General features: G+C 36.1%; 3 protein-coding genes across 14 annotated transcripts in view; 2 read left to right on the forward strand and 1 right to left on the reverse strand.

Moving 5' to 3' along the window:
- The window catches only part of AP1AR (adaptor related protein complex 1 associated regulatory protein), a 42,833-nt gene extending 33,329 nt beyond the window's left edge, over positions 1-9,504 (forward strand). For 6 of the 8 annotated variants that reach the window (XM_035709809.2, XM_049104863.1, XM_025465948.3 and 3 more), the window contains 6 exons: positions 698-794; positions 1,964-2,062; positions 4,147-4,205; positions 5,102-5,175; positions 6,114-6,242; positions 7,600-9,504. In XM_035709809.2, coding sequence (XP_035565702.1) covers positions 698-794; positions 1,964-2,062; positions 4,147-4,205; positions 5,102-5,175; positions 6,114-6,242; positions 7,600-7,865 — 724 coding nt within the window. In that variant the 3' untranslated portion in view covers positions 7,866-9,504. The remainder of the gene's footprint in view (positions 1-697; positions 795-1,963; positions 2,063-4,146; positions 4,206-5,101; positions 5,176-6,113; positions 6,243-7,599) is intronic. The other 2 variants (XM_035709810.2, XM_025465949.3) reach the window with 1 other exon arrangement.
- Positions 9,505-11,533: 2,029 nt separating this feature from the next.
- Positions 11,534-20,825, reverse strand: TIFA (TRAF interacting protein with forkhead associated domain). Of its 3 annotated transcripts, none has more exons than XM_049104866.1 (3): positions 20,686-20,825; positions 12,495-12,879; positions 11,534-12,415 (listed from the first exon to the last, which is right to left on the reverse strand). In XM_049104866.1, the coding sequence occupies exons 2-3, from the start codon at positions 12,856-12,858 to the stop codon at positions 12,288-12,290; spliced, it is 492 nt and encodes a 163-aa protein (XP_048960823.1). In that variant the 5' UTR covers positions 12,859-12,879; positions 20,686-20,825; the 3' UTR covers positions 11,534-12,287. The 3 variants fall into 3 exon arrangements, with proteins under 3 accessions (XP_048960823.1, XP_025321738.1, XP_035565706.1); XM_025465953.3 differs by adding an exon at positions 17,036-17,102 and having other exon boundaries at positions 11,534-12,879; positions 20,686-20,824; XM_035709813.2 differs by having other exon boundaries at positions 11,534-12,879.
- The window catches only part of ALPK1 (alpha kinase 1), a 136,096-nt gene continuing 135,477 nt past the window's right edge, over positions 20,767-21,385 (forward strand). The window contains exon 1 of one of the 3 annotated variants that reach the window (XM_025465929.3): positions 20,767-20,906. The gene's annotated coding sequence lies outside the window, so the exon portion shown is untranslated. Of the gene's footprint in view, positions 20,984-21,385 lie in introns of all 3 variants that reach the window. The other 2 variants (XM_025465938.3, XM_035709798.2) reach the window with 2 other exon arrangements.

A 21,385-nucleotide genomic window follows, 5' to 3' on the forward strand; every position in this document is an offset into this window, starting at 1 on the left:
GTGAGAGGGAGTTGACTATGTCTAAGAAATGGGTTATTGGTAGGGAACAAATAGATGTTAGATTTTCTCTAACAGCTCTCAGGAGAAAGGGCAAATCATGGAACTGATCCAAGGTCAGAATGTAAGCTGGGTGAAGAAGGTATCATGATAGGAGTACAAAAAGGTGAGTATGTGGTAAGAAAGTACTTCAAATTTGCCATGGTGTCCATGTTGGCTGTATGTGAAGTGTGGCACGGTAGACTAGGAGAAAAGGGAAAGACCAAGGGCCTGGACTGGCCAGAGTGATTGAGCAGGATAAATAGAGGGTAATGGGTATGAGAGTTAAGAGTCCCAGGATGGTAAGAGGGTTATCAGAGCATAGCGTACTGAAATTTATACTATATGGTGAACATTTTGGGATATGGTCAGATGGCTGAAGCAGAGCCAAAGTAAAGGTAAATGGAGTCCACATTTCCTAAAAGTGGTTGTAGTGCTAAAAAATGCTCTGATAATATATCATTCTATTCGATGTATATGCTAAATTATGGCAAGTGTTAGAATGTATGTCTTTTTACTCTTAACCATTGAAATTATAGCATTTAATACATTTTTGACAATAAAATTTTAGTATTTTTCTGGTTGATGATTTTCTTTTGGACTTGTACTCATCAGAATTTTTTTTTCTTTCTTTCTTTTTTCTCCCTCATTTTTTCTGTAGGCCTCTTACTGAGGAAGAAATTGTTAATCTAAGAGAGAGGCATTATGATTCTATTGCTGAAAAACAGAAAGATCTTGATATGAAAATTCAAAAAGAGGTAAATAGTCTTTTATGTTGCTTAAGTATATGTTATCATAAAGCCTCTGTTTATACCATGGAGAAAGTTGTCATTAATATAATGTATATGGACAGTCACTGGACCTGCATTTAGATATTATACAGACAAAAATTATTTAAAAGTAAAAAAAAAAAAAATCCTAGTCTATTATAGTTTGTTTTATTTTAATTTATCAGAAATCATGCTGCCAAAAATGAAGATAATACACTCTTCTAAAACCTAATTTCTTAATTCACAAGTAGAATCTCTGGCAAGATACATGTATTTTTGTGTTTAAAACCAACTTTTAAAAAGTCTGTTTCACAATAAATATTTTTTGCCTTTTGTCTTTTTGTTTGTCTTAGGCTTATTTATTCTTAGTGAACCATAACTATAATCACAAATGTTATATTTATTTTAATGTGTTTATGGGAATGACCTATAATTTAGTTTTGCTATTCACTAAATGGAATTAGTCATATTCTGTTATACATTTAAGAATAGCCTGTTAAGTACCAATTCGTGATTTCAACAGCATTAATTTAAGCTATGCAGTAGATTTAGCCTAATAGATATTAGGCTAAAGAAAATGTTGAAATTTTATTTTTAAGTTTAATTTGATGTGCAATAGATTATCACTAAAACAGTTTGTATGCCATTATGAGTGGCAAGAGTTTAAATTTGAAAGTGATTTTTTAATAGCTTGTTAGTAATAAAATTCAGGATACGTACATCAGTGAGACATCAACTTTGTGAAAGCTTACTTCACTTTGATAGATGGTGATATAATTGGCCTTAGTTTAAAGACCTTGGACTTAAAAGAGCCAATACCATTAAATTAGTCAGGGGGATAAGCATTGGAACATTTTTGAGAATGAAGATCACTGCATATTCTAAAGGAAGAAACAATTTTGTATTTCTGCAAATGAAATGCTACTACTTCATCATTAATCTTCTAAAGAGTTCTATAATATGTCTGGTATCATTTGAATTATTTTGTAAAAGGAGAAATTGAAATAAGTCACAAAAATTTCAATTCTATTATGCTTTGTAGAGATCATTTATTTTTTTAATAATTTATTTTTAATTTTACAAACAAACATTTTATTTTTAGAGCAGTTAGACAGGTTCTGGTTTTTGTTAATCCTTATTGTTTTGTTCATATACAGTTAGCCTTACAAGAAGAGAAGTTAAGACTAGAAGAAGAAGCTTTATACGCTGCACAGCGTGAAGCAGCCAGGGCAGCAAAGCAGCGAAAGCTCTTGGAGGTGAGGGGAAAAGACCCCAACATATATTAAGGCTGCTTTTCTCCTGATTTTCTCTGACAAATCTTAGTTGAGACTTTTCCCCCTCTAGAATCAAGGGCTTCTTGTTTAACAACAAATGCATTTATGTATATATTCTTAGGAATTTTAAAGGCAAATTAGCTTGTCTTTAACAACGAAAAATAACATCAAAGTATATGCTTGATATGGAATGCTGTTTAGCTTTAAATTATCAGAAGCTAATTTTTGTTTATCCCAAAGATGAAATGTAGCTTTCCAAAATCCAGTATTTGGGAAAAATAAATATACTCTTAGGTGGAAACATTGCAAAACTAGTCTTTAAATATAATTTCTACAGCATTTTTTTAGTTTACTTTTGTGAGTATTTTTTTAAACAATTCCTTGAACTGCTGGAATTTCTTATACTTCTTTGAATCCGGTAAGGTGGGCAAAATGCCTCATTTTCGAATATTGTGTATTTCTCATCTTTATTCTTGTGTCTTTGAGAGACTTGGGATTTGAGTTTTTATTTTATCTCACCATACTATCTGCTAGTATGGTATTACTGTAATACCAGATCACAATTAAAAACATGCATTTATAGTATTACTGTTTTAATTAGTTTACGTTTTACTTTAAGCCTCACAACAATCCTAGGAGATAGGTATCATTTTCAGTCCTCATTTTATAGATGAGGAAGCCAAGGGACAGAAATGTTAAATAACTTGCTTAATAAGATCCTATAGTTAATAAGTGGTAGAGCCAGCATTCAAGTACTGTGGTGCTTAGCCAGTTCTCCTACTCATTGTTCTCTATATTTTGCCTATGTGAACTCTCTGCTGTGATATTCACTGAAGTAGTACAAAGATCATGTCACTTAATAATTACAGTAACTTAGAAAATAAAAATCATGTGTCATATTGCTATGAGTTTATATGTGACCTGTGCCCTTTCTCTCTCTTCTTCTCCCTCTCCCTGCATTTTGATTAATCTATTTCAGCAGATTAATTAGATTACATGGGAGAATGGGGTCTTTGCTTCGGGGTTTTTTTGTTTTTTTTTAGTTCTATCTAGTGGAAAAATTTAAAAATTAATTCACCTTCTAAAAAATAAAAATATTTTTCTGGCTCTAATTTAGATAACTCTTTTTACTATTATAAAGTCTCTACTGCTCACCTTTGAAAGACAAAAGCAGTCCGGGCAGCTTTCTCGGGTTCCCACTCTCTCTTTGGGAGTTTTGTACTGTCATTCAATAAACTTTACCATCACTCAATAAACTTTGTTTTGCTGCTCTTCCCCCTCCAAAGGTACAAAAGCATTCCATATGCAGCATCTATTTGGGTTCTCTGGTTTTTCCAGAGTGTTTTTCTGAGTGTTTTCTTCCCTGACTAAATACTAATGCAAGAACACCTAACAGTCTGTACAACATACATTGGCACACAAAGGTATACAGATATATACAAGTTCATTTGATTTTCACAATAGCCCCATGAGCTTGCTAGGGCAGTATTATAGCCTATCTATATTATCTCTATAATTTACAGATGAAGAAACAAAGTAAAGGATGTGCCACCAATACACAAATGATAACTGTCAGAGCCCTAACTATCTGACAGGTCTTCTAAATCCTTTGCTTTTATTATTTCTGAGTCAGCTCAGCCAGGTCTTCTGGATCTTTTGTTTTATTGCTATTTATTTGAGCCAAAATAGAGTTTCATATGCTGTTTTAACAAGTTTTTTCTTACCCCTCATCCTTCCAGTTATTAGATGTTCTTAGGTATAATAAGAATGTTGAGTACACCAATATATATCTGTTTTAAAAGTTATTTTTTAATAACACTGCAAATATTCTGACCCCTCAAGGATTATACACTGAAAGATTGAGAGAAATTCCACCCATAGATAAGAGGATATAGAAATGAACAATGATATATTTAAGGAAAAAGACTTCAATAGAATAACTTAAAGTTTGGTGGTTTTTTTAGGAACTAGAAAAAAATACCTTTGGGTGTTGCATGAATGATGAATGATTTTTTAAAGTATAACTTTACAACAGAGTGATTTTGTATTGCATTATGTTTCCAAAGCAAGAAAGGCAGAGAGTTGTGCAGCGATACCATCCTTCAAACAATGGAGAATATCAGAGGTAAATAGTGAAACATATTACTTCACTTTGTGGTAGAAAATCTTATTTCCAAAGAGAGCACAGTTCAGCTCTGGGTGTTTATATACATACTATGTTTGTGTGTTCCCTAAAAAAAGAGACACTACCTTGTAAGAATGCTGAGAACATTTGCTTTCTTTATATAGGAAAGTGATCATTATTTATTTGAATTGATTTCATTGCATTTTTTAGAGTGGTCGTATCTTCTATACAGAAAATGATGCAAAAAAGAAAGAAAGAAAATGATGCAGTAACACATTGAATGCCTTTGGATAAATTGCTTATGCCTTGCCTTGTTTGTGTTTTCCTTAACATGTCTCATTTTCTTATAATAAAGTTTATATGTGACATTTTTTATTTTACTTATTTTTGTAAATGTTTCAACACTGTTTTTTCTTAAGATTTTATTTATTTATTCATGAGACATACAGAGAGAGGCAGAGATATAGGCAGAGGGAGAAGCAGGTTCTATGCAGGGAGCCTGATGTGGGATCCGATCCTGGGACCCCAAGATCACGCCCTGAGCCGAAGGCAGACGTTCAACCGCTGAGCCACCCAGGCATCTCTGTGATCGTTTTTTAAAAGACACATTCCAGAGTCACATTTTACACTCATTCAAAGAAACTTGTTCATGATTCATTATTGTAAATTATGAAGATGGACTTATTACTAAGCTTTGATGTCAAGATTAACCAAAGTGTTATCATTTTGAGTTTACTGCTAGCATTAAGAAAATTAAGATCTATTTTCAGTAGGTTACTCTAATTGTAATTATAAACTTATATGGAATAGACCTTCAAACTAAAATGCCATAAATTAACTTAAGCATACATTATGTTGTGTCTACTATGAATATATTTCTTTTACTTTAATTACAGTGCAGGACCAGAAGATGACTTTGAATCTTGTTTGAGAAATATAAAGTCACAGTATGAAGTTTTTCGAAGTAGTAGTAAGTGTCTTAAAATATATGCATATTTTTTTTTACTTTATGCCATAGTAAACAGGTAATTGGAGATTCTGGTTCTGTTCCTATAGAAGAACTTCCTTGCCCTTTAAATTTGTCTTTTCTAGATAGGTCAGTTAGTTATACAACCTTAGTTATACAACTTTATCTTAACTTTTTAAAACATTTTTATTTTTTAAGTAGGCTCCGCCCACAGCGTGGAGCACAACGCGGGGCCTGAATTCATGACCTAAGCTGAGATCACGCCCTAAACTGAGATCAAGAGTTGAACTCTACGCGACCATGCCACCCAATCACCCCTTTCTTTCCTTTTTAAAAGGGAGTTGGAGCAAAGAAAAACCTCAGGCTATTGCTGTACATCTGGATGGAGAGTCAGGCACTCATTTTTCCCATTTCTACTCTACGTCTCCCCCTCCCAGAAAAAGGGAAGGTGGGAAGTAGTACAAAAGTGTACTTATTTTACTTATTACAAATTGATTACAAATCAATTTATAAGATTAAAGTATTTTTCTCTAAGTTTCAAAAGTCAGAACTCCTGTGCTTCCAATAATGGAAGCATAGTTGTGGTTTCTCTTGAAAACAGACTATTTTCATTTTTATTTTTTGTACCTTTTTATAATTGACTATTAAAAATATTACCTACAGTTCATTATATTGGAAAAGTTTATAATTCATTTAAATTTGCAATTTATCATGCTGCGTGGCAAAAAAAAATAAGAAAGGGGAAAAAAGCCTTATATTGTTCCTAACAGAAACTTACCAGTGTGATGATTTCAGTGATCGTTTCTTATGATGTTAAAAGGAATAATAATATTTGGAGAAAATATTAAAAAGGAATAATAATATTTGGAGAAAATATTATAAAATAAATGGTTGTGGTAAAAGAGTACAAATGACCACATTATATTTGGTGTATGTTCTAGGATTGTCATCAGATGCCACAGTTTTGACACCAAATACAGAAAGTAGTTGTGATTTAATGACCAAAACTAAATCAACAAGTGGAAATGATGACAGCACATCCCTAGATCTAGAGTGGGAAGATGAAGAAGGTATTTTTATTCACAATTTCACCTGAAAATTTTAATCCATGTTAATCTATAGAAATCTACTTGATGTTTTAAATTGAAATGAGTTCAGGCCTTAAAAATATCAGTATCAAAGTTTCTTAGTCTCTTACTGTATTAGTGATTATCATTTGTTAGTAAATGGTTTAGAAAGTTGCTTAATTCTTAGTGTTTCTTGAGCTTTAGAAAATAAATGTTAATTTTTCACTTTAAGGTTTCTGTAATCCAGCCCAGATTATTCTATTACTCAGTAAGAAGAATTACTGCCCCCTTGTGGTCAAACCTAAAGCCAAAATTTTATTATCTTTTGGTTCATTATGAATTAGCTGTTTGTTAGGGGTTTTCTTGTATAGTTCAAAAGCTATAACACGGACATGGGTTTGAATTTTAGCTGGTATGTCTTCCTAGCTTTAGTACTTCAGTAGATTTCTTATTCTCTTTAAGCTACAGTTTGTCCAGCATAAAAAGTTAATAATAAACCTACTTTAAAGGATGATTATTCACCGTTGTATACCCAGAGTCTAAAATTCCTAACACATAATAAGTAGTAAATAGTTGAACAAATAAACATCTGAATGTTGTGAGAATGAAATAAAACTTATATAAAACACCAGGTACAAGGTGTGCCACATAGCAAGAACTCAAGAATTGAGTAGCTAAAATGTGAAGAATTGTAGCTAAAATGTGGATTTTTTCACAAGTTTTCATTTTTACTTTAAGAACTAGGTAATCCATGAAAATGAAGAACGAATTACAGAATGTAGGACTTTAAGAAAAATACTAAGCATTAAATAGTTCATAGAATTTTGAGATGGAATGAACTTTGACTAGTCCTCTAGTCAAGCCATTTCTTTTATCAATAAAGAAACAAAGATACAGGGCCTTGAATAACTTTACCAAAGCTTGCATTAACTTATTTACTTACTTAAGTCTTCTTCTCAGCTAAGCACTGTTTCCACAATCCTGTACTTAAGTTATTTCATATCTGGATCCCAATCAGCAGACTTTAATAAAATTTATTTATTGTAGCATCTTGTTCAGTTTGATCTTTTAGATCTTTTAATTCCTGATTCTGTCATCTACACTCTATGCTAATTAGATTTGTAGATAATATGACTTTTGAGGTTCTTATTCAGGTTGTTAACACAGTTACTAAACTAGAATAGGTAGAGGACAGAACCTACTAGAAACCTTCCCTTAACAAGGCCTCCATAGGACTGACTCTTCAAGTAAATTTGCAAATCAAGTCTGATTGTTAAATAAATATTATTAAACTGTAGAGTCTCTTAATGTAGCTTTTAAAATTTTCACTGAGATTCTAATAACTCTTTCCAAATAATAGGAATGAATCGCATGCTTCCAATGAGAGAACGTTCCAAAACAGAGGAAGACATTCTTCGAGCAGCACTTAAGTATAGCAGCAAGAAGACTGGAAGTAATCCTACATCAGCCTCTGATGATTCCAACGGGCTGGAATGGGAGAATGATTTTGTTAGTGCCGAAATGGATGATAATGGCAATTCGGAGTATTCTGGATTTGTAAATCCTGTATTAGAACTGTCTGATTCTGGCATAAAGCAATCTGATACAGATCAACAGAAACGATAGGGTAAAATCATATGACCCTGTTTATTAGTTGTGACCAAATGTTAAAAACCAACTAGAATGTATAAACGATTGTGCTGAGCCTTTTTGTAAGAGGGAGATAAGAAACCATGTTGTAAGTGCTTATTAGAAAGGAATAGAAATGATAGGCTATATCTGAGTTGCTTCAGAATTAAGTGCAATTTCATCATCTGCCTTCTGCTTTTCAAAAACAATTTAATGGTTCTGTCATGTCATCAATTAAATTAATTTCGACTCTTTGTAGCATTCCTGTTTACTATTTGTAGATTTTCACTTTTAAAAATAGTTTTATTAATTTTACTTTGAATGCTTTCTTAAGCCTATTTCAGTAGTTGACTGTGAAAATATTAAGGCATTTTATGTTTATTCTCAGCAGACGTGAAGGGAGCATGAAGACCATCTGCCAGATCAGATTTATAGTGGTGTTCCCTTTTCCACCTATTCCAGCATTATCAATTCCTATGACTTATTTAAATTTCATTATCTAATAGTAAGCACAATTGAGTAGATGACCCTAAAGAAATGCTGAAATATCCGTTTTTTTTCTATACCTACTGCATACCCTAATACAATAATGATGATTTAGTCTGAACAAAGGATGTATGTGAAAATAAGCTTTCAGAGTTCAGACGCTTGAAGCTAGTAATCAAAAGTAATATTTAAGAAAATATATATATTTAGGTTTTTCACTTCCTTTTACATGCTGCCACTATAAATGAATATTTACTTTAAGTTAATTGATATATTAAATTTCTAGGTGTTTTTTTAAATTCTATATTTCCGATGAATAGTCTTAGAAAGATTTTACACAGAACATTCTCTGTGCATGACTTATTAAGAAAGGAAACCTAAAAATGCAATACGGGTATTTCAAAATAAAATCCTTCCTGGTGTGAAAGGATTCATTGATTTTATTAAGCTTTCCTTTGCCTTGTAATACAAGGTGATTTAATGGGATGGAACTAAGTCTATCAATATATATAACTGTATTCATGATGTACAATGAACTCTTCTTTTCCCTAAAGTTTATGTATCACTTTGAAAGGCCAAGGCTATAAAGCACTCCCTAATTGCTTGTCTTAATTTTGCTGAGGATTGCATATGATCTTAGTAAGTAAACTGTTTTTCTGATTTTTCCTTGGTGTTTTTTTTTTTCTTTTTTTCTTGCAGCAATGACAGTGCATGTTCTCAAAAATATAGGAAGGTCCAGATATAAATAGTAACTTAAAGTTCCTGCTGTACTTAAAAAAAAAATCATGTGGCCCTTTCAATATTTGAACTGCTAGGCAATGACATCTATAGTTTCATCTTTTTTTTAATCTCCTAGAAATAAATAGGACACTTTAAATATGTAAATATATTAGGTAATGCTATTATTTATGACTGTCTTAACATGATTTAAGTTGTAGCTTTGTCACTGGAAATATTTTAAAGGTAATCTATATTCACATTGCCTGTGTTATGCTTTTTAAAGTTTGTATACATCAGATGTATATTTTTGGTTTGGCATAAGCTACTATTGTAATTTTTCTTGGCATTTTGTTCATAAAAAATTTTTTGAAGGAATGGTAACTTCTCAAGGATTGTGAATAAACACATTTTTACATTTAAAAATAATAAATTATTTGATTATTACTAGTTTTGTTCTATAAACATGTAATAATTCTGACTGATATAGGAGATAAAATTATTTTATTAAATCTGCTATGAAGACAAAAGGAGTGAATTAGGAAAGCAGGATAGAACTAAATTTGAAAATGTTTGTGCTTTAACTGCTAAGGAAAGATACTAATTTTCCTGTTTTATATATTTATAAAAAACATTGGATATAACATTTTTTATTCAGCAGATATTAGAGAATCTACTGTGTCTGATAGGGTTTTAGGGACATAGTAGTAAAAAGACATACAATGTACAACCTCTTTTGCCTACAGTCTAATAAGAGAGACAAGACAGCATAATAACAAATAAACATATAAATAAGAAAACCACAGAATACAACTAGGAAATATAAAAGATGATAAGAAGCAGGATAGCTGGGGACCAAATGCGTACTTTGGTAAGTCAAGAGAGTCTTCTCTGAGATAACGTTTGAGCTGAGACCTAACTGTTGAGCAGGAACCAGCCTTAACTTTAAAAGCTTGGTGAAGCATGTTTATAAAGCTCCTGAGGTATAGAGAATATTTACTATGTTCTGAGAATGAAAAGACCACTGAGACTGAAGCATCGTGAGGTAGAGTAATATGAAATTATTTTGGAAGGGTATTTAGGGGCCAGATCATGTAAGGTTTTGTAGACCATGGTTAAGAGCTAATTTTATTTGATGTGTAAAGCCACTGACTTTTTTTGTAAGCCAGGGTGTACAGTGATCAGATTTGCATTTTTAAAAAATTCCTCTACCTGCTCTGTAGAGAACGGTTATACAAGAGGACAAGAGTGTATGTATGATACTTACAATGGGACGTGGTGTGACTTGATAATGATGATAGGAATGCAGAGCTAATAAACCTCAGAGGTAGAATTAACAAAATTTTCTGATGGGTTAGATATGGAGGCAAAAGAAGGGGTGAAATCTAAGATAACTAGGGGTAATGCATCCAGCATGGTACCCTGGCGACCTTGCTCACTGCATACCTATATAGCAACTCTCAACCTGACAAAGCCCTGTGATCCTCCCTGGACCATGGCAAGATAGGCAGTCTTTGAGATGTGACAATGCCATTTATCATCAGCTCCTCTGTCTTGCAGAAGGCTGCCATGGGGCAATTTCTTATCCAACTCCCTGGTTCTAGAGAAGCAGGGATTTCCACCTCACTCCCATTCACTACAGATATAATCTAATAAAACTGCTTGGCTGGAGTTTAGAGTTGGCTCTTCAATAACAGAGCTACCTTCCATTTATGTGTCATTTGGCCTCCCTGGTCCAATGTCTTAGGGACATCTCTAGTGACCAGGGATGTGGGACACTGACTCCATGCTGATTTAGCTTTTGCTATCTGTGTAAGTAATAAATTAAGTCTATTCGAGCTCATTGGTCTCCTTGCTGGTTAAACCTACGGAAATGTGACAGCCAACCTAGCAGCTACAACTATGCTTGACAATAACTTAGTTTCTAACTTAATAAATATAGTGGGAAGAACAGATTTAGGAAGGTAAAGGAAATTAAGAGTTATGTTTTGGAAGTCAAATTTGAGGTTTATGTGAAATTTGAATGAAGACATCAAGACAGTGATAGGATATATGTCTGTAGTTCAGAAAAGGCAGAGATACAAGTTCAGAAGTCATTAATAGGTAAATGGTATTTTAAGTCATTATACTAGGTAAGATCACCCTGGGGAACAATATAGGCAGAGAAGCCCAACTAAGTGTTGATAGTTAGAGGTCAGGGGTAGAGAAACAACCAGAAGAAACAGATTCAGGAGGGATGCAGAAACCAAAGAATGTGCTATTACAGGAACTACTTGTGACCATGTGCCACCATATGGAGTGAGGAACATGGAAAATGAGCCAATATGCATTGAGGGGCAGAGCTGAAGGCATCTTAATCCCCAGCCACAGCCTCTGCCTGAGGTTTCTGGCACTCCTCCCTTAGAGTAAGCAGCCAAAGAATAGTTCTTTCCTTTCTTCAGAAAGAGTTTCAAAGAACATGGTTACAGAATTAAACTTTGACTTTATTATATGTAAGGGTGCTGTTAAAATTTCAAATTCATGGAATTTAAAAAATGTGTGGTACATAAAAATCAATTTAATATTTGGTGAGAAAACTGAAAAAGAATTCTAAACATAGCAATGGTTCATTAAAATGTCCAAAATATTGGTTTTAGATGCTGAATATACATGAGAACTGTATTTTTGGAAATAAACACTATTATTCTACAGAAAGGAAATCATAGCAAAGGTATTATTGTTCAAATAAAGCTTCCATATTAAAACCACAATGATTCATAGACATTGCTCCAAAACACATTACAGTAGTACTCCAGTACTGCAGGTACCAACAGGCTACACTGCCAGTAACAACCTGCCCATAGCCTTGACCTTGAAAACAAATGGCTGCTTGTGAAATAGTATGACCAAACCAAGAGATGGTTCCTTACAAAATAAAACATAGAACTAAAAGCAAGCATAAAAAGAAAATAATATAACCTTGAGAACACTATTCCTTCATTACCAAAGATACTTTTTGTACATTAGCCCTCACAGATATATACTCAAATACACTTAAACATTCTTCATACATCTAGGAATGCAACAGATGACTAAATCAATGACTAATACAATTTAAAGACTTCAAAATGATAATAAGAGATCCCAAATTTGACAACAGATGACAGTAATATACTAATAAACTATGAAGTCTCTATAAGACATTTACAGATTTCTTCATCCTTCATGATTCTCCTCTTAGCTGTGTTCACAATTCATTTTCATCCATTTCTGTAGGAGAAGTGTTTTGGGTGAAGCAGGATGAGTAACTGCCATACTCAGGAATGGGCTTCTGTATTGGCCAGTTGTTTTCTTGTAAGAGTGATCTTGGAGACAAAATAAATTGAGTTTCAAAAAATTCTAATGACTCTCCATCTTCCTTCTCTATCAGGAACTGATACTCACCAAATCTGACCATGCACTTGTAAGGCAGGTCTATTTTGTTTAGGTAACACAGCTCCTTGTTGTCCACAAGCAGGTTGGTCTTCTTACTCATATTTTTAATTTCAAAAGAGAGAACTGAACTATCAAACTTTTTAAACAGCTGCAGAGAAAACTGAACTCGTGAAACCTGTTTGTCCTGAAAGGTATAACGACAGATGTTGGAATTTCGGCCAAATTTCACTACTTCACTGGAGGGAAGTTTTTCTCGGTTATAAAACCTTATTGATTGGAAAATTCCATTTTGCAGCTGGCCAGGATGGTAAACAGTTATCTGGAGACAAGTTACTGTCTCTTCTGTGTCAGCATCTTCAAAATTGGACATCATGTGTTTCAGAATCTGATCTGCCTGCAATAATCAAAACAGCATGTTAGTTTACTCCCATACTTCAGGCATCAAAGTCTTTAATTCTAATTCTTTTATGAAAATCTTCTGATAGGTGATTTATTTAGACTTTAAGAAGACAATACACAGAATACTTTCAATTAAACAACACAAATGTGAAATTTTACACCAACTCCCATGAGATCTGGTGTATTAACTTTTTCTATCTCTATTTCTCACTTCTAGTTTGACAATAAGACCATACATAAAATCTGGACAATAATAAGGAATGCTTGTCAATAACAAAGTGATTTGGCAGGGGTATAAAGAAACGTCAGTTCCTTTCTCATTTAAATAGAGTGACTTGGCCCAGAGAAAACATGACAGTTACATTTTTTAAATCAGGAATAAATATCTTTGGTTTGAATGCCCTCAGAGGATATACACATAAAGAAAGCCTACAGTTTATTAACTAGATTATAATTAGATATATTCTGAATTTTAAATCCTGATTAAAGAAATTCAAAAATTATAAACAAATAATTGCAACATTTAAATATGCTTTACATCTTCACTTAGATTTCTAGTAGGTAAAGGATTAAATATAATAAATGCTTAGCTAAGATAGAGAAGCAAGCTAAGTGTCCATCAATAGATGAAAGGGTAAAGAAGACGTGGTGTACACACACACACACACACACACACAGGAATATTATGCAGCCATAAAAAAGGGATGAGATTGCACCATCTGCAACAACTAGGATGAACCTAGAAGGTATTATGCTAAATGAAATAAGTCAGACTGAGAAAGACAAATACCATGTGATGATACTCATATATAGAATCTAAAAACTAAATAAACAAATAAAAAGCAGAATATGACCTGCAAATACAGAGAATAAATTGATAGTTGCCAGAAGGGAGAGCAGTGGGTTGGACAAAATGAGTGAAGGGGAGTGGGAGATAAAGGCTTCCAGTTACAAAATGAGTAAGTCACAGGAATAAAAGGCACAGCATAGGGAATACAGTCAATAATACTGTAATAGCATGGTATTGTAATAGATGGTAGCTACACTTGTGATGAGCATAAGTATAGAAGAGTTGAATCACTATATTGTACACCTGAAACTAATGTAACATTAATGGAACATTGTACAACAACTACACTAAAAAAAAATAGTAACTGCTTTATTTTTTTTAAGATTTTATATATTCGGGATCCCTGGGTGGCACAGCGGTTTGGCGCCTGCCTTTGGCCCAGGGCGCGATCCTGGAGATCCGAGATCGAATCCCACATCGGGCTCCCGGTGCATGGAGCCTGCTTCTCCCTCTGCCTGTGTCTCTGCCTCTCTCTCTCTCTCTGTGACTATCATAAAAAAATAAAAAATTAAAAAAAAAAACTTAAAAAAAAAAAAAGATTTTATATATTCATTCATGAGAGACACAGAGAGAGGCAGAGACATAGGCAGAGGGAGAAAGAAGCAAGCTCCCTGCAGGGAGCTGGGACTTGGGGCTTGATCCCAGGATTGAGGATCACGACCTGAGCCAAGGCAGATGCTCAACCACTGAGCCACCCAGATGCCCTAGCAATTGCTTTAAAAGTTTATTTTATAATTTTAAATTAGATATTACATAAGTTAGTTCTATAGTCTGCACTCCTACTGGAATTATTTACTTTTATCAATTGTTCCTAATGACTGGACAAACTTTCATTAACCACATTCTAACTGCTGTTAAGAGTTAACAGCATCCCTCTCGAGCTCTTGGCCCTGTGGTGCCTTCCACCTACACTTGCTTACATGTATCTTTAAAAATCAGTGGAGTAAAGTAGTATTACAGGATAATTAATTAACAAAATCTTTGAGAGATTATTCTGATACAGAACTGCCATTCAAAACTAATTTATTTCAAAAGAATTAAATGCACACAATTTAAAAATTGATACAGCAAAAAAAGGATTTTTAAAAAGAGTATCTTCTCAGGATGCCTGAGTGGCTCAGTCGGTTGGACTTCTGCCTTCAGCTCAGGTCATGATCTCTGGCTCCTGGGCTGGGCTTCCTTCCCTGCTCACTGGAGAGACTGATATTCTCTCTCTCTCTCTCTCTCTCTCTCTCTCTCTCTCTCCCCCTTGGCCCCTCCCCAATGCTCATTCTCTCTCAAATAAATAAAATCTTAAAAAAAAAAAAAGACTGCCTTCCCTCCGCCCCAATCCTTCTAGAGTCAACCACTGTAAAAGTTGCTTTTATTCTTAAACAAATTTTCTTTATACAAGCATAACTATGGGTGTGCTCATAGATGCAAACACCTGTTTCTACACATAGAGAAAAATTTTTCTTACACAAATAGGAATACACTATATTCAGTTCTAGACCTTGCATTCTTAAATTAATAATACAAATAGGTGATTTGTTACCATATCCACACATACAGACATGCCTTATATTTAAACAGCTACACAGCAGTTGAGCATCTACCTTCAGCTCAGGACGTGATCCTGGAGTCCTGGGATCGAGTCCTGCATCAGGCTCCCTGCAAGGAGCCTGCTTCTCCCTCTGCCTGTGTCTCTGCCTCTCTCTGTGTGTCTCCCATGAATAAATAAATAAAATCTTAAAAAAATAAATAGCTACACAGAATTCCTTTAATCTAGCATGGTGATAAATTACACCAATAGAGTGATGCTGAGTATTCCCTGCATTCCTTAAAAACTGTTTAGGGTCTGGAAATCAATAATCTTAAGTGAAGTTGATTTGTGGTTTTGTCTGCCATCTATATTAGATGTTAGTATCAGAACTATTATGCCAGTTTAAAAAAAACAGAATGCTTTCCTTTTCTTTCTATGCTTGCTATTTACTTTTAGTATATGATCTTTTCTCCTGTTTTGCAAAATTATGGTGCTATTTTTCTTTTTAAAAATTCTTTAGTGAAATTCAATTTAGTTAACTTATACTGTATTATTTATTAGTTTTAGAGATAGAATTTAGTGATTCATCATTTGCATATAACACCCAGTGCTCATTTACATCAAGTGTCCTCCTTAATGTTCATCACCCAATTATTCCTTCCCCTACCTACCTCCGCTCCAGTAATCGTCACTTTGTTTCCTAGAGTTCAGCATTTCTCTCTTTTTATTTTAAAGATTTTAATTATTTATTTTTACAGAGAGAAAGTGTGTGCACAAGCGGGGGATGCGTAGAGAAAGAGACACTACAGGGCTCCCTGGAGGTTCCATCCCACAACCCTGGGATCATGACCTTAACCGAGTGAGCCACCCAGGTGCTGGAGTTCAGCATCTCTTATGCTTTGCCTATTTTCATCTTATTTTATTTTTCCTTCCCTTCCCCTATGTTCATCTGTTCTGTTTCTTTTTTTTTTTTTTTTAAGATTTTATTTATTTATTCATGAGAGTCACAGAGAGAGAGAGAGAGAGAGAGGCAGAGACACAGGCAGAGGGAGAAGCAGGCTCCATGCACCGGGAGCCCGACGTGGGACTCGATCCCAGGTCTCCAGGATCGCGCCCTGGGCCAAAGGCAGGCGCCAAACCGCTGCGCCACCCAGGGATCCCCATCTGTTCTGTTTCTTAAGTTCCACACGAGTGAATGCTAAAAATCAAACTCAATTTATTCAATTTTTCAACAAATGTTACAGCTAAGCAAAATTCCTTTTTTACTGATTTGGAAATATATCTTTAATTTTAAATTTACTTTTGTCATATACTCTTTTTTGGACATTATTACTTCATATCACATTACCCAAGCAGATAAGACATGCCCAACTAGAAGCAGAAAATGTGAGAGGAACCCTCAAAATCATGGGCCAACAATGGTAAAAATTACTATGAAACCAAGGCAGAAAGAAAAATCACACAATAGGTAGAATTGTGATTTGAAGATACTTTTTAAAAAAGAATTTATTTATTTATTTATTTATTTATTTATTTATTTATTTATTTATTTATGAGCACAAGCAGGGGGTTGTGGCAGGCAGAGGGAGAGGGAAAAGCATGCTCCCCACTGAGAAGGGATCCCAATGTAGGGCTTGATCCCAGGACCCTGGGATCATGACCTGAGCAGAAGGCAGACGCTTAACTGACTGAGCCACACAGACACCCCTGAAAATAGTCTAATTATAATAATGAAGTCTCATTATTCAAGAAGCTGACAACATTAAAGAGAATACTTACAAAAAATCATCAGATGATACAATTAATGGCTGGCAAGAAAAGAATGAGCTGTTAACAAGTAAAGAACCTAAAAAGGAAAGGCAAGAATCTGTCAGTGATCTCAGGTTTATCTAGGAAATACTGCTATCGGTCTAGTTCATTCTTGGACTTTGGACAATGACAGTTCCAAAAGGACATCTGGATTAAAAACCGTGGTGTAGAGCAGCCCAGGTGGCTCAGTGGTTTGGCGCCGCCTTCAGCCCAGGGTGTGATCCTGGAGACCCAAGATTGAGTCCTGCGTTGGGCTCTCTGCATGGAGCCTGCTTCTCGCTCTGCCTGTGTCTCTGCCTTTTCTCTGTGTGTGTGTGTGTGTGTGTGTGTGTGTGTCTCATGAATAAATAAATTAAAATCTTTAAAAAAATATAAAAATAAAAACAATGGTGTATTCTGGACACAGTTTTTTGGTAACACCCAAATTTTGTTTTCTTACTTCATATAACTTCTTATATGAATTAGAATGAACTAGAATTCATTCTTTTTGAGCAAATCTACCACCAAGAAAAGTTTCTCTCATACAAGTTCTTATGCCGAGTTCTCAGGGTAGATATATTATTCACGTAAGGAAAAAAAAACTGGCATTCTGGTTTATCAAATCAGTGACTACAAATATCTTGGTGTGAATCAACTCTCAGGGTTTGATAAACTTTTGGGATCACAACTGTGGCCCTCCAAAAATACTGAGGTAGATGGTAAAACTGTCAAATATTTGCTGCCCTTCCCTACCAGGCCTACACCTACTGGTTCTGCTCCTTAAGAGAGATAATACAACCATGTCAATGAAACGTGAATAGAAGTGACACAGAAGCTTATTTCCAAGCAGAAGCTTTGAAAGCCACTGTGAGGTTCCACCAATCTTCTCTGCCTCTACCACATTGGCAGTCCCCCAAAGCAGCTCAGTCTCCATTCCAGAGGGAAGAGCCAAAGACAGAACCAAAAAGAACATGTAATATGAGCAAGAAATCAAATCTGCTCTTTTTAAGTCATTAGTTCCTGAAACCTAACGTAGCCTGGGCTGACATGCGTTCACCTAGCCAATGAAGGTATGAAATGATTGCAAATCCTGACAGTTAACAGGGTTACTACTTACTGTATGCCCTTCACATGCCAGTTACACATATTGTCTCATCTTCAAAATAACCCTATGAATCACCACTTCACAGATGTGGGAGCTAAGTTTTAGAGGGTTAACCTGGGCTACTTAGCCAGGTTACAAACCCAGTATCAAAGTCAAGATTCAAATAGAACAGAAAAACACCCTCTCTTACCCACAACAAATAAGGCTCCCTGTTACCAGTTACTCCACAAGCTCTAGCAGTTAATCTGTAGAGAGGAGGGCCATGCAAGCTTACTAAAACCAGCAAGACACCAACCTAGAATCTAGTGTTCGGGAGGGAAAGATGTTGTTACTGCTGCCTCATAAGAGAAAGAGGCTCTGTAGCAGCATGTTACTGTATTAGTTATCCCTCAGTCTTTACCTATGGATGTTAGCATGGACCCAGTATTCACCAGTAATTGTTTGCAGGTTGTTTGGGGAGCTCCAAAATTGAATAAATCATGGTCACGGTCTCTAAACTCAAGGAACTGAGAATTTGTTAATTTCCAGAGCTGCAAGTTCCCTTTACAAAGTGGCCTGAATCTCTGCCATTTCTGAGTGGTCAATAGAAAAACAGGAAAGACTGAAACGAACAACAACAAAAAACCTAAAATAGGGGATGCCTGGGTGGCTTAGCGGTTGAGCCCGTTGAGCCCGTCTCCCTTTGGCTCAGGTCGCGATCCTAGAGTACTGGGATTGAGTCCCACATCAGGCTCCCTGAATGGAGCCTGCTTCTCCCTCTCCCTATGTCTCTGCGCCTCTCTTTCTCTCTCTCTCTCTCATCAGTAAATAAAATCTTAAAAAAAATAAAACCTAAAACTAAGATTGGTAGATCTTTTTTATAGAGCTTTTTAAAAAAGAAATCACTAGTGTACAAATGCTAAAAGGCAGCTTTTTGAAATCTGTTTGACATAAATTATCAAAGACAGAAGAACAATGAGGTTAAATACCAGTAACAGTGGTTACCTTGGGAGAGGGAAACGGGTCAGGGGTAGAAAGAAGACTGTTCATTGTATACCCTGTATCTGTGAAATTGTATACCATGTGTACTTAATATCTAACCAAACATAAAACAAATATTTTCTTTACAAAATTACAAACCATGTGATTCTTATGGAATTACATGGAGGTGCAGATTAGCTAAGTATTGAAATGGGAAACTGTGATATCTGACACCAAAAAATTGTAAAAAGGGTTCGCCTGGCTGGCTCAGTTAGTAGAGCATGCAACGCCTGATCTCAGAGTCCTGAGTTCTAGCTCCACGTTGGGTACAGAGTTTACTTAAAGAAAAAGTTGTAGGGATCCCTGGGTGGCGCAGCGGTTTGGCACCTGCCTTTGGCCCAGGGCGCGATCTTGGAGACCCGGGGATGGAATCCCATGTCGGGCTCCCGGTGCATGGAGCCTGCTTTTCCCTCTGCCTGTGTCTCTGCCTCTCTCTCTCTCTCTCCCTCTGTGACTATCATAAATAAATTAAAAAAAAAAAAAGAAAAAAGAAAAAGTGGTAAAACATTGCGATGATATCTGATACACAGTAGCATCTACATTCACAAATGAACTACAACAAATAGATAAATATATAGAAATAAAAATGAGCCCCGCTATCAAGAACTTTATCACAGAAAGCATAATACAGAAGGCGAGTGCTCCATCCTTGAGTGTCAGAAGAAGAGTAAACCTCTCCTTTGCTGGTTCCTCCTCTCGAAGGAAATAAAGGATATATACGTATAGAGGTGTTATGTGCAAAAACATGCTCTCTATGCCTGCTCACACTCCCACACCCCCCATGCTTGAAACTCTCCCTCCCCCTCCACCTCTCTATCTCTCTTACACACACACACACACACACACCACCCACCCCTCCCAAAGTTGGGCAAAGCCAGTAAAGAGATGATACCCTAACATTGCAAAAAAACTGTTTGAACCTCAACTGTCATGAACAAAAAGATATTTTTGCTCAAAGGAGGAACCAGGTGTCCAAGCAGTTTAACAGAAAGTCTGGTGCCCCTGGGTGGTCATGCATGCCAAGAGGACTCTCATGCTTTAAGTTTGTTTTTTAAGATAAGATCTACTGCAATATTGGAGTGTGTTCTGAGCAACGTGTTAAGGGAGGTATTCTAAAAGTTTTACTTTCATCCCTCCTCAGCTCCCACTATCAATAATCTCAAGAGAAAGTATGACTTTTGTCTTGTTGCAAGTAGCCTTTTTTCAAAGGCTCTCCCCACCACCAACACTCAACACTGAGCTCATAGGAGAGAAGAGAAACTCTGAAGCACAGCAAAAGACAGGGCACTCCTCCTGACCATCCTCCCTCCTGACCACCTTCCTCCCGACCAACCTCCCTCCTGACCAACTCCCCCACACTGGGGTCATCACCCCAGTGTGGATTCGAAGACATCTATGAACTCTACTACTGTTCAGCAGAATCAACTCTTAAATAATAGGTTTTGAAAAAAAAAAGAGGGGAAAAAAAGGTCGTGAAAACCAGAAAGAGCAAGGTAAAAACCTTGAGAGAGCTCACTTTTTCCCAAAGACAGTGTCTTCTTTGTCCCGCTCTGTCTGAGGAGCCTGTACGCAATCAGATTTGCAGAGTCCAGCTTCTTCGGTGGCTGGGGACATCCGCTATGAGGTACAGCGTGGGTTCTGGCTTCCGGAGGATTTGGGAAATTCCTCCTTTCAATCTGAAAGCTGGGAAGTCCCAGAAAACAGCCGATTACCCTATTTTTCTAAGGAACAGCTAAGGTAAGGAGGCCAGGGCCGGAAGACCCCGCAGCAGAGAGCTCCAGGGAGCCCGCGGCCCCGTAGCCAAGTCCCTGCAGGTGGAAAGGGGCCTGGGGGACGCCCGGGGGTTCACGCACCACTGCTGAGCTACACTTGATAAATGGAATTCTTTTTTGTTTTCTGATTGGGGGGGGGGGACACCTTGCAAAGCACAGAAAAGCACAAAGAAAACACACCCCATCTTCTGGTATTTCCTTTCAGTATTCCCCCCATCGCATTTATAAATATTCCTAAATTTCGTAAAGCTGGGGCCGTGCTGTAATTGCTCAAGCGCGCCCGCGCGCTGGGCCGGCGGGAGCAGGGGCTGTGACTCTCTGTAGCGCACCCCGAAAGACCCCTACACAAAGGAAGCTTCCCTCTCGGGGCGATAAACAGGCCAGACACCCTCCGCACTTCACCCCCAGACCGCAGCCCGCCCGGATACCTCGGGGCCGGGGAGT

The sequence above is a fragment of the Canis lupus genome, chromosome 32, assembly GCF_003254725.2.
Source record: "Canis lupus dingo isolate Sandy chromosome 32, ASM325472v2, whole genome shotgun sequence".
NCBI classification, from domain to species: Eukaryota; Metazoa; Chordata; class Mammalia; order Carnivora; family Canidae; genus Canis; species Canis lupus.

Coding starts and splice junctions, on each gene's coding strand:
- TIFA (XM_035709813.2), bottom strand. CDS start 12,858: ATGATGTCCAATTTTGAAGATGCTGACACAGAAGAGACAGTAACTTGT.